At 42.6% G+C, this 14,714-nt stretch overlaps 1 protein-coding gene across 1 annotated transcript; it reads left to right on the top strand.

The window, feature by feature from the left end:
• The first annotated feature begins 2,298 nt into the window (after positions 1 to 2,298).
• On the top strand, positions 2,299 to 14,120 carry LOC311267817 (uncharacterized protein). The gene is made up of 6 exons (XM_084371054.1): positions 2,299 to 2,342; positions 11,248 to 11,643; positions 11,915 to 11,984; positions 12,514 to 12,688; positions 13,133 to 13,295; positions 13,477 to 14,120. Exons 2-5 carry the CDS (start codon positions 11,290 to 11,292, stop codon positions 13,287 to 13,289), a joined length of 756 nt encoding a protein of 251 aa, XP_084227180.1. The 5' UTR covers positions 2,299 to 2,342; positions 11,248 to 11,289; the 3' UTR covers positions 13,290 to 13,295; positions 13,477 to 14,120.
• Positions 14,121 to 14,714: the final 594 nt, after the last annotated feature.

Below are 14,714 nucleotides of genomic sequence, written 5' to 3'. Positions count from 1 at the left end.
GCCAGACATTTTGAGATGTGCATGGCAACGTGGGTATTGGAGGATGGGGGAAAGGAGAGGAACAGCTGGGTGTCATCAGCATAACAGTGGTAAAAGAATCCATGTGATGTGATTGCAGAGCCTAGTGATCTAGTGTATAGTGAAAACAGAAGCGGTCCTGGTACTGAGCCTTGAGGGACACCAGTTTCCAGGGAGCAGGGTTTGGACAAGGACCCATTCCACATGACCAGAAAGGTGCGTTCTGTCAGGTATGATGCGAGCCAGGTTAAAGCAGAGTCAGCGATGCCAAGTTCGGCCAGAGTGGAGAGGAGGATTAGGTGGTTGACTGTGACAAAAGTAGAGGATAAGTTGAGTTGGATGAGGACTGACGAGTGGGATGAAGCTCTGGTGGCCCGGAGCGACTCAGTCACTGAGTCTCAGTGGAGTGAGCAGTCCTGAAGCCTGACTGATTAGGGTCAAGGAGGTCGTTTTGCGAAAGGTACACTGTGACAAAAGTCTGTAGTTTTTACAGCATTATAACTGTATAATGGACTAATCCTTACTGTAAAACCTGTTTACAGCATGTTGCTGTAGTTCTGCAAAGCATCATGGTCAAAATTATTAATTCTACAGCAAATAATATCTTCCTGTGGATCAGACTACAGTAATATTCACCTGAGAGAAAAAAGACTTGACAAATTAACGTTGACATTAGCTTGATGAGTTTAGTCAGTAAGTACGTTTGTGTAACGTGTGGTGTTGTGTGCAACGTTAGCTCATTCAGTTAGTGGTGTTGCAAAAAAACGGCGCTTTTTTTCTTTTCAGAGGGGTGTCTAACGGTTGTTTGGTTCATTTGAGGGAGGACTGGCGTGGTCTTTGCTGGCATGCTTTGCTGGCCCTGCAAGTTAGCAGCAACCGAACTGCACCAAACTGAAGAGGTAACAGTGACTTTTCATATCTATATGTAACGAACTAACAGTTTTGACAATGTTTTTCAAGTGTAGGCAGTGTGGTGTTTCTGCAGAAACAATACCGAAATATGTAAACCAATGCGAAAGTGCACAGAAACCATGCCAACTATAGGCTACCATGTGGGATGTGTCCCTTTCAAGACTCAGCCTTACACACACACATGTACCGCAACCACACAAAACCTAAGCCTGTTGTTAGACCTCATAAGTGCTTGGTTGAGGATTGTCAGGTTGAGGGGTGCACTTTTAAATGTTCACAGTTTTCAAGTGTGTGTGGGCATTTAGTGTGTGTGGGTCCGACTTGGTTTTGATGCCTCTGGTAAAGAGCAGCTTTACCAGTATGTCCCAGTTAAGGAGACACTAACAGCCCTGTTGAGCCTGCCATCAGTGAGAGAGCAATATAATGTGTCAAAAATGCACCCCCCAGAAGATCCTGATGTGCTTGAGGATGTAAGGGATGGTAAAATCTTTAAAGAAAACACCCTCTTACAAGAGTTTCCTTCCTCACTTTCAATTATCTTGTATCAAGATGCTTTTGAGGTTGTGAATCCTCTTGGATCAGGAAGAAAGAAACACAAGCAATTAGCTGTGTACATGACACTTGGTGAGATATTGCCTCAAAACAGGTAATCCATTGAACCTGTGCAGTTAGTCATGCTTTGCAGGGAGTCTGATTACCAATTTTTTGGACGTGGGAAAGTGTTCTCCTCCCTTGTAAATGACTTGAAAGACATTGAGCAATCTGGCATTACTTTGGAGTCAGGTGAGACAGTGAAAGGGGTAGTAGTTGCAATCGCTGGTGACAACCTGGGCTCACATTCACTTGGAGGCTTCACTGAGAATTTAAGAGGAGCAAACATTTCTGAAGTTACTGTATTGTAACCAATACAGTACTGTATTGAGACCGATTTGCCAGTGATCCTAGAAAGCTAGGCCCACCAAGGACACCAGAAAACTATAGGAGTAGTGTGGACATCTTGTCTGAGGGAGCTGAGAACTTGTAGATGGTATAAAATGTGACTCCCTTTTCAATTCTTTGGAGCATTTCCATGTCTGCAAACCAGGACTCCCGCCATGTCTTGGTCACGATCTCTTCGAGGGTATTGAATTGGAGGGTATCTCCAATTCTATCTAAAACATCTTGTATCCACTGGGAAACACTTCACATTTGTGCAGTTGAATAGGAGGATCTCTGAACTAAAGTACAAAGGCAGTGATGCTAATTACTGCCCTTATGTGGTTAAAGCTGATGGTGAGAAGTTAGCAGGAAGTGCAGCACAGAACTGGTGCTTACTACATCTTCTCCCTGTCCTTGTAGGTACACGCATCAAGAATCCACTTGAAGACCAAGTCTGGCAGTTGTGTCTTAAGCTACAGGGGATTGTCAAACTGGTATGTGCTCCCAAGATACACACAAACCAGGTAGCCTATCTTAAGTTACTTGTTGATGAGTATTTGGAGCTCAGAGCAACAGCGTTTTCAGACAAACCATTAAAGCCAAAACATCACTTCCTTCTCCATTACCCAGACCTTATAATAAAATTCGGACCACTCATTCGCCTCTGGACTCTCCGCTTTGAGAGTAAACATACATATTTTAAAGAACGGAAGCTCCGCAACTTTAAAAACCTCTGTAGCTCTCTGGCAGAAAGGCATCAATTGCTACAGGCCCATTTACACGCAGAGAACTTGTTCCCACCCATACTTCAAGTAGACCAAGCCAACGAATTCCATGATGAATTGTACAAAGATGACATTCAAAAAGCTGTTAGACTGAGAGGTCTTAGGAAAGAAAACACAGTTGAAACAGGTTCTGTCACATACAAGGGCACTACATATCGGAAAGGAATGGCTGTATTCCTCAGGGTTAATGACCAAGGTTATGAGGTTGGTAGGATTGTTCTGCTTCTGGGGTCCGTTTCACAAAGCAGGTTTAGTGAAAACTCTGAGTCTGTTAACCCTGAAATGAGGGAACCTCTGAGTTTTCCGTTTCACAAAGGGAGGTAACTCAAACCAGAGAAAGAGGGGTAACTCCAGCCTGTTTCACAGAGAGAGGTAACTTAAGCTCTCAGTCAGTTACCATGGTAACATACTCAATGAACCTAACCTGGTCGGGCCAGGTTTTTCTCAACAAACCTCGAGTTTCTCTCTGTCTCCACCCTCTTTCAGCCACACACGGTATTTGATTTCCTCATTCATTCAGTCAGCAGGCGAGTTTTGGCGTAATATAGTTCTGCCGTCTGTTTTTTGAGAAAATCATTGCAAAAATCAGTCAGTAGGCCGACATTAGAAGTTATATTAGGTGGCGACTATTTTCATTACCATGGCATGTCCTTTTGATAATGATCCCGTGGATGAAGGTGCAGCATTACTGCGCAGAGAATTAAATATTCGTCGGGAGATGATTATCAGACCGCGCATAGATGTTCTTGCATTTCCAGACAATTATCTTTTTGAGCGGTACCGTTTCACGTCACAGTCCATCATTTACATACACAACCTAATCCGTCCTTACATTTCCAACATTACCAACCGAAGTCATGCTCTCACATCCCAGCAGATATTGTGTGTTGCGCTGCGGTTTTTTGGGGGTTTTTTTTGAATAGGGAGTTTTTTTATACAACGTCGGAGATGCAGAGCACTCGAGGAAGGCAACTGTATGCAGAGCGGTCAGAAAAGTGTGCCTCGCCCTGAAACGCCCAGTGGGGTGAAAAACGTAGCCCTCCTCTTCCCCGTTGCCATGGTGACTCGTCGAATCGAGGCTCCATTGATGCTGTCTTTTTATACTTGTGGCGCACGCGCTTAACTCCAGGTGAAACTACTCCGAGTTGATCAAACTAACTCAAATCAGCTGTTCTGGAACCGAAAACTCAGAGTTTCCTATCTCAGAGTAGATCAACTCAGAGTTCAAGGTTAGACTCAGAGTTTGTTGAACCTGCTTTGTGAAACGGACCCCTGGTCAGTCAGGAGAAGTTTCATTTGGTTTGTGAAAAATCTTGCTCCGTCCCAGCTTTGGATGTAGGTGTTCACATCCTGCAGCATGACACTCCGGCTCACTTCGATTGTGTTAGTGTTGATACCCTTGCTGATTATTACCCACTACCACTGTACAAGCTCTTTGACCTTGAGGTGATTGCACTTCATCATTCTGTCTTTTCAGATGAAGTGTAATGGACAACATGGAAGACACAATAAAAGGCGCCCTCCCCTATCTGGAAAATGGGTCATTGAACACGATTTTACTATTGATTGATTGATGAATTAATTCATTGAAATTGTCATTGATTGATAAAAATGTTTGTCTAACACTTCAGTTTGTGCTCAGCCCATATGAACTTAATAGACCCAAAATCAATATGTAGTTCAGTCACATATATCATCAATAGGGGTGTGACGATACTCTCAGCTCACGAGACGAGACGAGACACGATATTGTGTTCACGAGAACGAGACGAGACGAGACGAGATTTTAAGAAAACTACAATGACAAAATATATGACTGGACCAACAGACTTTTATTTAATCGAGTTGCACATGCATTTTGAAATGTTTTGGCCTGTTAGTGTTTTCTTTTAATTCTTAGTGTTTTCTTCACAGGTGCAGTTGTTGATTTGAGTACCAAGCTGTGGTGGTGCTGTATATGTCTCTGCATCGTGCAGTTAGCCTACTTGTAAAGGACACCAACATAGTGCATGTTGGTTTTTATTTACTATGTATTATTTTAGATATTTTAGTTTGACACTGTATTTTATTTTGAAAGGGTTTGGTAAACGGAAAAGGAGCGAATGGACAGTAAATTGATTGAGAAAGGTAAACAAGCATCACATGGATATAAGGACATTCACGGATAAAGGAAAATAACTACGGTGTTGAACTAAACTACAAGAGTGATTTATTAGCCCAGCCCATACTTCAGACCACCTCCAGTAAAAGCTTCATTCATTTTAACTGGCGCTACACTACTATTTGCAACACACACACAGTAACTTTGACGAGTGGTTAACAACACCGTCAGGGAAACTCGCGATTAGCAGTGACAGCAAGCGGGCGAAGAGGGATCGGTTATCCGGCCACCCTGGCTTGCTTGAGGCACTGAATTAAATTGAACGTGTGAATCATTTGGCTCGGAGGGGCAGGTGGGCGAGGGTGTTAAAATGTAGCGCTCTGACTGGCCAAAAGCTTTTCACTCCACTTACACGCAGATTGTTGTGGCTCAGCTGCAGAATCAACTTCATATATTGAACTTGCATAGAAACTGAAACCGGCAAACTGCGAGATGCAACAAAATGCAGGTCAAAAATAGAAGTTTGGATAGCTCACAAATCTCGCGAGAAAGATTTTTAATGCGACGAGAAATATCGTCGAGTTTAATCTCGCGAGATCTCGTGGCACGAGATCTCGTCACACCCCTAATCATCAACAATGAATGAACAACCGTAAATGTAATACAATATGGATATGTTAATATTTAGACTCCAGGTTATTGAGTAAAAAATCTAGTGACAGTGTATGTTTAAATCACTAATTCAGATCCAGATCTCCTTTAATCACAATTGTTACTACAGAACACACCAATATGTTCTGTAATTGTATGTAATTGATATAGCTTTATAAAGAGCATAGAAACACTGTGCAAAGCAGCAGCCATTGACGGCATCATCATGACACACCTTCTCTAACCAAGTTATTTGGTGCTTTTTCTTTCTTAGCTGCACAAGACAACACCGAGCCAATGCCTAATGCACTTGAAGAAATCACTTTGACACTTCTACCTTGTACTGACACAGCACCTAATTCAGAGCTTTTACTGGCTGCTACAACAAGCCCTGTTCCTGTCCAGAATAGCACATTGGTGTCTACATTTGCTGTGCCGTGGGAGAAAATGCGACCAAGTTTGAGAAGGTGTCTTGCTGAGAAGGAGAGACCAAAAAGAGAAGATTCATATGGTGCAAGTCATCGTAGACGACATAAAACAGATTTGCTTGAACCCCCCGCTCAGGCAGTGTGTTGAACTGGCCAAGACTATTGTAGAGATACACCCAGAGTCTTTAGAAGACAGAACAGAAGAGGGAGTGCAGATGGGCAATGGATATTTCTGTTTAGGCAAACAGCTAAGAGAAAGGATCCAGTTTTTAAAAGGAGACAATACCCTCGCCGGACTTAGAAAGCCTAAACGATTGGCTCCTCCCATGGAAGACGACCAGCCAGGACTGTCAAAGTGTGCCAAAACAGATATAATAATAATAAGTCTTCCCTTGAAAAAGAGACCATTGTGCCTCAACGGGACCGACCTGGTTAAATAAGGGCAAAAAAATAAAAATAATAATAATAACTTTATTTATATAGCACCTTTAAAAACAGGGTTTACAAAGTGCTTTGACAAACAAAGCAGAGGCAGGATACTCAGGAACAATTAAGACAGAAACAGAGCAATAAAGAGCAATAAAAAGATTTCATATAAGAACAATGGAAACATATAAGAAATGTTACATCAGTAATTACATAGAGTAAAATACAGGAAAAAAACAAACAAAAAAAACTGGGAAGATAAAAATAAATGAATAAATAAATAAAAAAAGGATAAAATAAAACTTAAAAATTAAAAAGTAAAAAGGAGACGACATCACAAAAAGGCGAGTCTATAAAAGTGGGTTTTAAGAAGTGATTTAAAAGAAGTTACTGATTCTGTAAGCCTTATCTCCTCAGGTAGGCCGTTCCAAAGTCGAGGGGCTGTGACAGAAAAAGCTTGGTCGCCTTTAGATTTAAGTCTCGACTTTGGAACCGCCAGGAGGCCCCCACCCGAGGATCTAAGGCTGCGAATTGGCTCATATGGGATCAACATTTCAGTTATGTAGCTTGGACCCAGACCAAGGCGAGCTTTAAAAGTGATCAGTAAAATCTTAAAATCAATTCTAAAATGAACAGGGAGCCAGTGAAGCGAAGCTAAGACTGGGGTGATGTGATGTCGTCTGTTAAAACCAGTGAGAAGCCTAGCTGCTGCGTTCTGAACCAGTTGGAGGCGAGAGAGGGACTTGTGATGTATGCCGGAAAGGAGGGAGTTACAGTAGTCTAGTCTGGAGAAAATGAATGCATGAATAACTTTTTCCAAGTCAGAATGTGAAAGCATAGGTTTGATTTTGGAGATGGTTCTGAGTTGGAGGTAGCAGGACTGGACAACTGTTTTAATGTGTTTGTCGAAGGTGAGATCTGAATCAAATATGACTCCCAAGTTTCTAGCAGCAGGTTTAATGTTAGTGGAGAGTGGACCAAGGCTATTTGCAATGATGCTGGTGTCTGTGTTTGGGGGACTGAATAAGATGATTTCTGATTTTTGAAAGTTTTGTGCCATCCAACAGTTAATATCATTGAGGCAGTCTAAGACAGCAGCTAGGCTTCTTGGGTCATGCTGTCTCAGCAGAAGGTATATCTGTGTGTCGTCTGCATAGCAATAGAAAGAGATGTTGTGTTGTTGAATGATGTGGCCTAGTGGAAGCATGTAAATAGAAAATAAAATTGGACCTAAAACTGAACCTTGCGGTACACCACAGGTAATTTGAGCTGTAGATGATGTATGATTACCTATGGTGACCGCGAAAGTTCTCTCTAAAAGGTAAGAATAAAACCAACTAAGTGCAGTGTCCTTGATGCCAACCCAGGTTTTGAGGTGGTCAATTAAAATGGCGTGATCTACAGTGTCAAACGCGGCACTGAGGTCTTAAAGAATTAAAATTGCACTTTCCCCTCTGTCGACTGTTAAAAGCAGGTCATTGGTAACCTTAAAGAGGGCAGTTTCTGTACTATGTAATGCTCTAAAACCTGATTGAAACTTCTCAAAGATGTCATTATGACACATAAATGCTAAAAGCTGAGTTGAAACCACCTTTTCTAAAACTTTGGATAAAAACTGGAGTCTAGAAATTGGCCTAAAATTACTAAGAACAGACGGATCAAGGTTTGTTTTCTTTAAAAGAGGTTGGACCACAGCATGTTTAAAACTGGAAGGAAAAATGCCATTTTCCAGAGAGCTGTCAATAATCAATAAAATACTAGGCCCAACTATGTCAATGACGTCTTTTAGAAATTTTGTTGGAATAATATCAAGACTGCATGTAGTTGATTTCATTTTGGTCATGATTTCAGATAAAAGAGGCATAAAAACTGGTGTAAAATTACTAAAATGTGTGTGGATGTCCCTACTGACATGTAAGATGCGGTCTGGAGGAGTTATTTTCTGCTTGATATCATTGACCTTGTTGATAAAAAAGAATAAAAACATCTCGCATGTGTCATCTGAGGCGTCACTAAAATGGCTGGTGGAGGGAGTAATGATGGAGTCTATGACCTGGAATAACATTTTGGGGTTCGAGTGATTGGATGAAATGAGATTTGAGAAGAAGGAAGTTATTGCGTCTTTAACTGCTTTTTGATAAGTCTTCATAGATTCTTTCCAGATTTCATAAAAAATGTGCAGTCCTGTTTTCTTCCATTTTCGCTCTTTTCTCCTACATTCTCTCTTTAATTCCTGGGTGAGATCGTTTAGCCAGGGCTGTGGAGAATTCTTTGCTTTCTTATTTTTGTAAGGGGCAACAGAGTCCAGGACAGTCTGGGAGGTGTGATCAAAAAGAGAGACAAGCTCTTCAGTGTTAAAATTTGGATTAAAAGCAATTAAAAAGCTCAGAAAATTTGCTAGCAGACATGGAATTAAAAACCCGACGTCGGGCTGCTGTAGTGCGTTCAATAGCTACCTGAGATAAAACCACACTGAATAAAATTCCTTTGTGATCAGACACACAGATATCCTTTGTCTCAAAGTTCCCTGGGCTGAGACCACAGTATAAAACCAAGTCAAGAGTATGACCCTTTGAGTGTGTTGGTCCTGTTGGAGTGAGGTTAAAAAATTCAAAAGTTTCCATAAAATCTGTGACAAGAGATTGGGTAGGGCAGCAGACATGTATGTTAAAATCACCTAGAATAAGAATCTTGTCATATTTTGACATAAAATGGGATAAAATTTCAGCAAACTCTTGGATAAAAACACTGTTTGGTTTTGGAGGTCTGTAGATTATTAGAATTAACACTGGGACTTCGGAGTGTAAAATAAAAGCAAGATGTTCAAACGATGTAAAACTATTATATAAAATACATTTAAAATCATTTCTGTAAATGACAGCAACCCCCCCTCCCCTGCCTGACATTTGTGGTTGATTGAGGTGTGTGAAATTAGGGGGGGTTGCCTGGATGAGAGGGCTGCTGTCTCTCTGGGATAGCCATGTCTCTGTGATAATAAAAAAGTCTAGGGTATTCAAAGTAATAAAATCATGACATTAAAAGATTTTGTTGTTTAGGGATCTGATATTTAAAAGACCAAAATGTACAGGTTTACAGACAGGTGTAGTGGGTAACAGAGGTCGTGAGGGGATATGGATTAGATTGTTCTGATTTGCAGCGAAGGGTAGTGATATTGAGCGCGCTGCTGTGGGTCTACGGTAGGAGATGACGGTAGATATAAAAGAAGGCGAACCAGTTCTGGGAGGTGGGAAGACAGTAGTAAATGGCAGTGACTTAACAGATCCTACCGTGCCGCCATGTCAGTCTCTCAGAGCGGAGTCCATGTTTTCTGACAACATCTGGGATCCCCTCCAGTTTGGGTGGAGGCCATCACGCTTCAGAAGAGTGGGCCTCGCCCAGAACAGGTCAAAGTTGTTGATGAAGGGGATCCCAGTGGCGGCACAGTAGTCTTTCAGCCAGGTGTGGAGTGAAAACAGTCTAGACCATCGTTCTATTCCTCTGTTGTGGGTAGGGATGGGGCCTGAGATGATGATCTTGTTACCAGTGTCCAGTAGTGAGGCGAGAAGTGATTGAAACTCCTGTTTTAAAACCTCTGATTGTCCAGCTCTGATGTCATTTGTTCCAATGTGGATGATGATGGTGCTGATGTTGGAGTACTTTGTTAGGATGGTGGGGAGTCTGTGCTTAATGTCCAGGATGCGGGCACCGGGAAAGCAGAGGGTCTTGGAGGGTCCGGATGAGGGGTGGAGGCGAATGTCACGAACTACGGAGCTGCCGATGACCAGGGGGCAGGTTGCTGAGTCCACAGGAGAGGGGAGGGGGGCAGGGGGGTCAGAGGATCTGGGAGGAGAGGGCTGACATAGGTGGGGAGGGGGAGGTCGAGGTTTTGAAGGTCCAGGGAGCCTAAGGGCTTGGGGTTGGTGGGGATGGGGCGCAGGGGTGAGAGTTGGGGGGCGGGCAGGGTGAACACAGTCCTCATTTGGGGCCAGGGAAAGAAAGTGGTTTGACAGCTGGAGGGGGGGATGATGATGTGATGACTGCCCTTCTAACCTTCTTCCCTGGCACCGAGGTACCTGTTTCCAGGGGAGTCGGGGGGTGGAGTTGGTGGGACTAGGACGGGTTGGTGAGCAGGTGAGATGTGGGGGAGCAGCTGTGATAGCAGGGGGGTCTGGGGTAGCACCATGTGTGATGTTGGTGGCGGGTGGATCCTGAAGAGGGAGGGTAGCTGCTAAAAGTCCAGGGTGGAGAAGTCCGAGTCCAGGGGAACCAACTAAAACAGTACTATTAAAATTGTCTTGCAGTTTGGATTGTTCCTTTAAAATAGCATTTCGCTCCATTAGCAGTTTAATTTGTCTTTTTAATTCAATGAGGAGATCCTGAAGGTGGTTGATTTTAGTGCATTTTGAGCAGATAAAAGCATTGTCAGTAAAATCCTCCTCGGGAATCATTAAAAACATGTCGCACAGATCGCACTTCATTACTTTAGGGTTGTCCCTCTCCGGACCAGCTGGAGAGCTGTGCGGCGTCATGGTTTAAAAAAAAACCAGTAAGATTCCGTCCGTAAAAGCGGTGAGTAAAAGAGTTTTAAAACAGACGGATAAAACGATAAAACAACAGCGAGAACTAGTATGGTGCAGCCGGCAGCTTACACCGCCGGCTGGGCCAAGACGACGGTTGGGCCGCCTCACCGAGCCGGCACCCAATTATCATTTAGACCAACTGGGATTGGAGGGTCATAGCTGGACTAGGTTGTAAAAGGGGAGGGCAGCTAGAGGGGGCAACCGATGGCCAGGCAGTAAACACGGGACGGGGTTCCTCCGACCGCACACACAAACAGCTGTTTTCCGACTGTGTTCCGACTTCCGACGTAGTGACTTAGTGCGTAGTGACGTCTGCAGGTTGATAGATAGCTATGGCTGTGTCAACTGGCAGCCTTCACAGCTACCTGAAGGTGAAAACAGAGTCCCTTTCTGAGAAGAAAAGAGAGATACTGACTATCTATTCCCAGGAGGGAGAAAGAGCTGCAGACCAGAGATGAGTCGATGACCTCATGACGGTAACATATGAGCCACAGCGTCGAGACCTGAATGCGACTCCCTCACCAAGTATGTCAGAGCTACAGAAGGAGTGGCCATTCCTCTTCATGCAAAAGTTTCTACTCAAGCACTTTTGCTCATTGACTGGAATTGAGCTAGAACCAAGACTACGAGAATCACTTGCCGGAAAGGGAGAGAGAATGTTAATATACTTCAAAAGTCAACTTTTGAGATGGAAGAAAAACGTGAAGATGGTCCTCTCCTGCCTTGAGAGACAGAAGGAAGAGGTGGATCCTGGACTTGCTGCAGTACTCGTCATGGTTGCCTACTTCCAAGAAAAAGAAGATGCCCTCTTCCTGTTGGCTGACGTGAGTAATATCTAACATCAGTTTGCTTTTTTTCCTTATGAATGTGGTTTTGTCTCAATGGCCATCCTTTCAGTCATCTGCCCCGGGGGTCCCTCCCCGGAGCCCCTCTCCTGTTTCCCCAATGTCCCTGACTGGCATGATGCTAGTCAGGGACACAGGGAAAACAGGAGAGGGGCTCCGGGGAGATCAAAGGCACCAGAAAGAGCCAGACCAAGACAACAGTGGTACTTTCTTGTAATAGTTTTTGTTTTCTGTTTCTTTTGTGTTTCAGGAAACCTCTACTCAGGCAGACGTTGAGGCCCAGCTCTCCCTGCCCAGCACTCCCAGGCTCATCGTGCATGGTAAGATCCCAACACTACACGAAAGATAACATACTGACTTAAAGTGAATAATATGAAAGGTATAATAATATAATAGTATATCTAATAAAGGTATATATCGGTGGAGTCAATGAAATCAAATTGACATCACATTGACATAGGGAACATCAAATGCAGTTCATCATACACACTATAGTGCGCAATCAATAAAAGGTTTTGAAATTGAGAATATCAAAATAAATTAAGATTATTCAAACACGTTGATATTTACATTTTAATTCATTAATTAATTTTAATATGCTCAATTCCCTACTGACTTGCTGATTTATTAATTTCATATTGTAGTTATGTTCCATTGATGTCAATGACATCACCGGAATACATGGGCATGTGTCATATTCACTTTAGACTGCAGAAGACCCTGCATGGTCTTGCCTGCTGTCATTTCTGAGAATCTGTCTGAAACCTGAGTTCAGCGTATACTCCATTACACAGCATGATGAGTGAAATGTTTTAAACTGAACTTTTATTGTGTCAACCTAATTTTCAGGAGACTCCATTCTGGGAGCCAGGAGGTGGAGGCTCTCCATTGAGGGTGGTGTCGTCCTCAAACTCAGTGAGACATCCAACTTCACGACGGCCTTGGTTGTCCTCTTTGCATCGTACTACGTCTTCAGTATAGAATATCCAGCCGAGGCAGCCGCATCTTTGGAGTTTATACAGAGGTAAGTTTTTGTTGTTGTTGCTGTTTCTCTAAAATCACTGTCAATGTAGCTGTTCTCTGCAGACATGGAAAATAGACTGCGTGTTTAACTGTAGGCCAGCTTGAGTACTTCCTGGATGAAGCACACACATGGGTTTCCTGTCAATTTCTATTGGATGAAGTGATTAATGACAGGTGTGCTGCACACCTGATTTATCACCTCATCCATTAATATTTGACAGGAAACCCATGTGTGTGCTTCATCCAGGAAGTACTCAAGCTGGCCTACAGTTAAACACAGTCTATACATCTTCAAAATGGGATGCAATAGGACGGGATGGAGTGCTGGGATAGCCAGAGTATTACACTGAAGCTTCTACCTACACAGTGGAGTGGGTGGAACATGTGGTGTGATCCAGACGAGTGCTGGGATGTAACGACTGGGGTTTGGTATTTGTATTTCCAGATTCTTCGTCAGGATAAATCCAGAACACAGCAAGTGTGCGGCAAAGACGCAGTTGAGCCGAAGGACCAGAAAGACGGTCCAGAGGAAGAATGAGTCCCTCAACCCACACGTCGCTTCCTTCATAAGGGAGTTAATTGATTATGATTGGAAGAACTGATACTAGGTGAGACAATTCAGTCATTTTATGTTGATGTGAATGGCGTCGCTGTTTGTCATTTTTTAAAATATTTTCATGAAATGCACACACATTGTACAAACACGTTGTTTATTGGTGACATCCCTTGGTGACAAAATACCATCATTCTTGGCTGTAATTAATTTTTGATTTTTCCACCCACTGCCAGGAAGAAGACTTCCACCCTTGCGAGTGAGAGACCAGCCCACTACTCTGATGTGTACGCATAAGAGATGCTGGCTATAATCAGAGCTACCGGAGCAGGCATGTTTTTTTTAAAATCTTTATCTTACTTATTTGGCTCTTATTTACTTGAGATTACAAACAAAGATTATTTTACCTGTGTCCTTAATATCCACTCTGATAGAGGAGTTCCAAGAAGTATGCACAATGCTATGTCCCAAATGTCAGTAGACTTCGTGAAGAATTAACGAATCTTGAAATTCGAGATGAAAAAGTTTCTAATATTATTGATGGATGTCAAAAGAAAACTTATTGAATATGTATAATGAGGGTGTGTTCAGATCAGATTCAACCCGGAAGACATATTGTGTTCACATGTTTCATTCATTATATTGTTTCCCTTTTGATTTTCATGTTGGGAACTGTGTAGGCCTAGGCCTACTTTTAGCTGTTTAAAGGATAAGTTCAGCGAATTAACACTTTAAGCCCTATTTCTAGAGTCCCAAGCATGTTTCTGCAACGCACAGGTTAAAATTTCTAAAGTACCACCACTCCAGACCTTGGGCTATGTGCACATCACGTTATCATTACAAGTATGGGGCCTCTCATAATATTTGGAATAAATGCCATTTGTATAGCTTCCTAAGGACTTGTGGAGGACTTATACTAGGCTAAGCTCTACCTGATAGTGAGTGTGTGTGCGTGCGCATGCTGTACACGTGTGTGTGTGTGCACGTGCTGTACATGTGTGTGCGTGCATACATGTGTGAGTGTATATGTCAGGACATAGAGATAGAAAACCATGAATATCCCTACTTACGAAGTGACTGAGAGACACCTGTCTGTAAAACACATTAGTCCATCAATCTATATATTCAGGTCCTGCTTACCTCTCCAGCCCTCTACCACTCCACCATCTCAATATCAATAACTATTGGCTCTTACAGGCTGTGTCTTTATTTTTTCGCATTTGATTGTCATGCCAGGATATGTTTCTGAATATATACTGCTTTCAAATGCAATGTTTCAAATGCAATATTTTATATGTTGGGAATGGATGGTAGGGCAGGTGTGGTTATCAGGAATTAATAATTATTGAAAATAATTATTAGAATTAAAAAAAAATAAAAATTTATAAAATTAATCTTCAAATCGTTAAAAACGGGGCACCACCCAGAAATCAGGGACCAATAACCAGACCAAAATTAGTCTCAAAGAAGGGTT

This window comes from Pagrus pagrus (assembly GCF_965226575.1).
Source record: "Pagrus pagrus genome assembly, chromosome: 13".
Taxonomy (NCBI): Eukaryota; Metazoa; Chordata; class Actinopteri; order Spariformes; family Sparidae; genus Pagrus; species Pagrus pagrus.
This window is presented reverse-complemented; position numbering and strand designations above follow the sequence as displayed.

Coding starts and splice junctions, on each gene's coding strand:
- LOC311267817 (XM_084371054.1), top strand. CDS start 11,290: ATGACGGTAACATATGAGCCACAGCGTCGAGACCTGAATGCGACTCCC. Junction 11,644..11,914: donor CCCTCTTCCTGTTGGCTGAC/GTGAGTAATATC, acceptor TTTGTGTTTCAG/GAAACCTCTACTCAGGCAGA. Junction 11,985..12,513: donor TCCCAGGCTCATCGTGCATG/GTAAGATCCCAA, acceptor CCTAATTTTCAG/GAGACTCCATTCTGGGAGCC.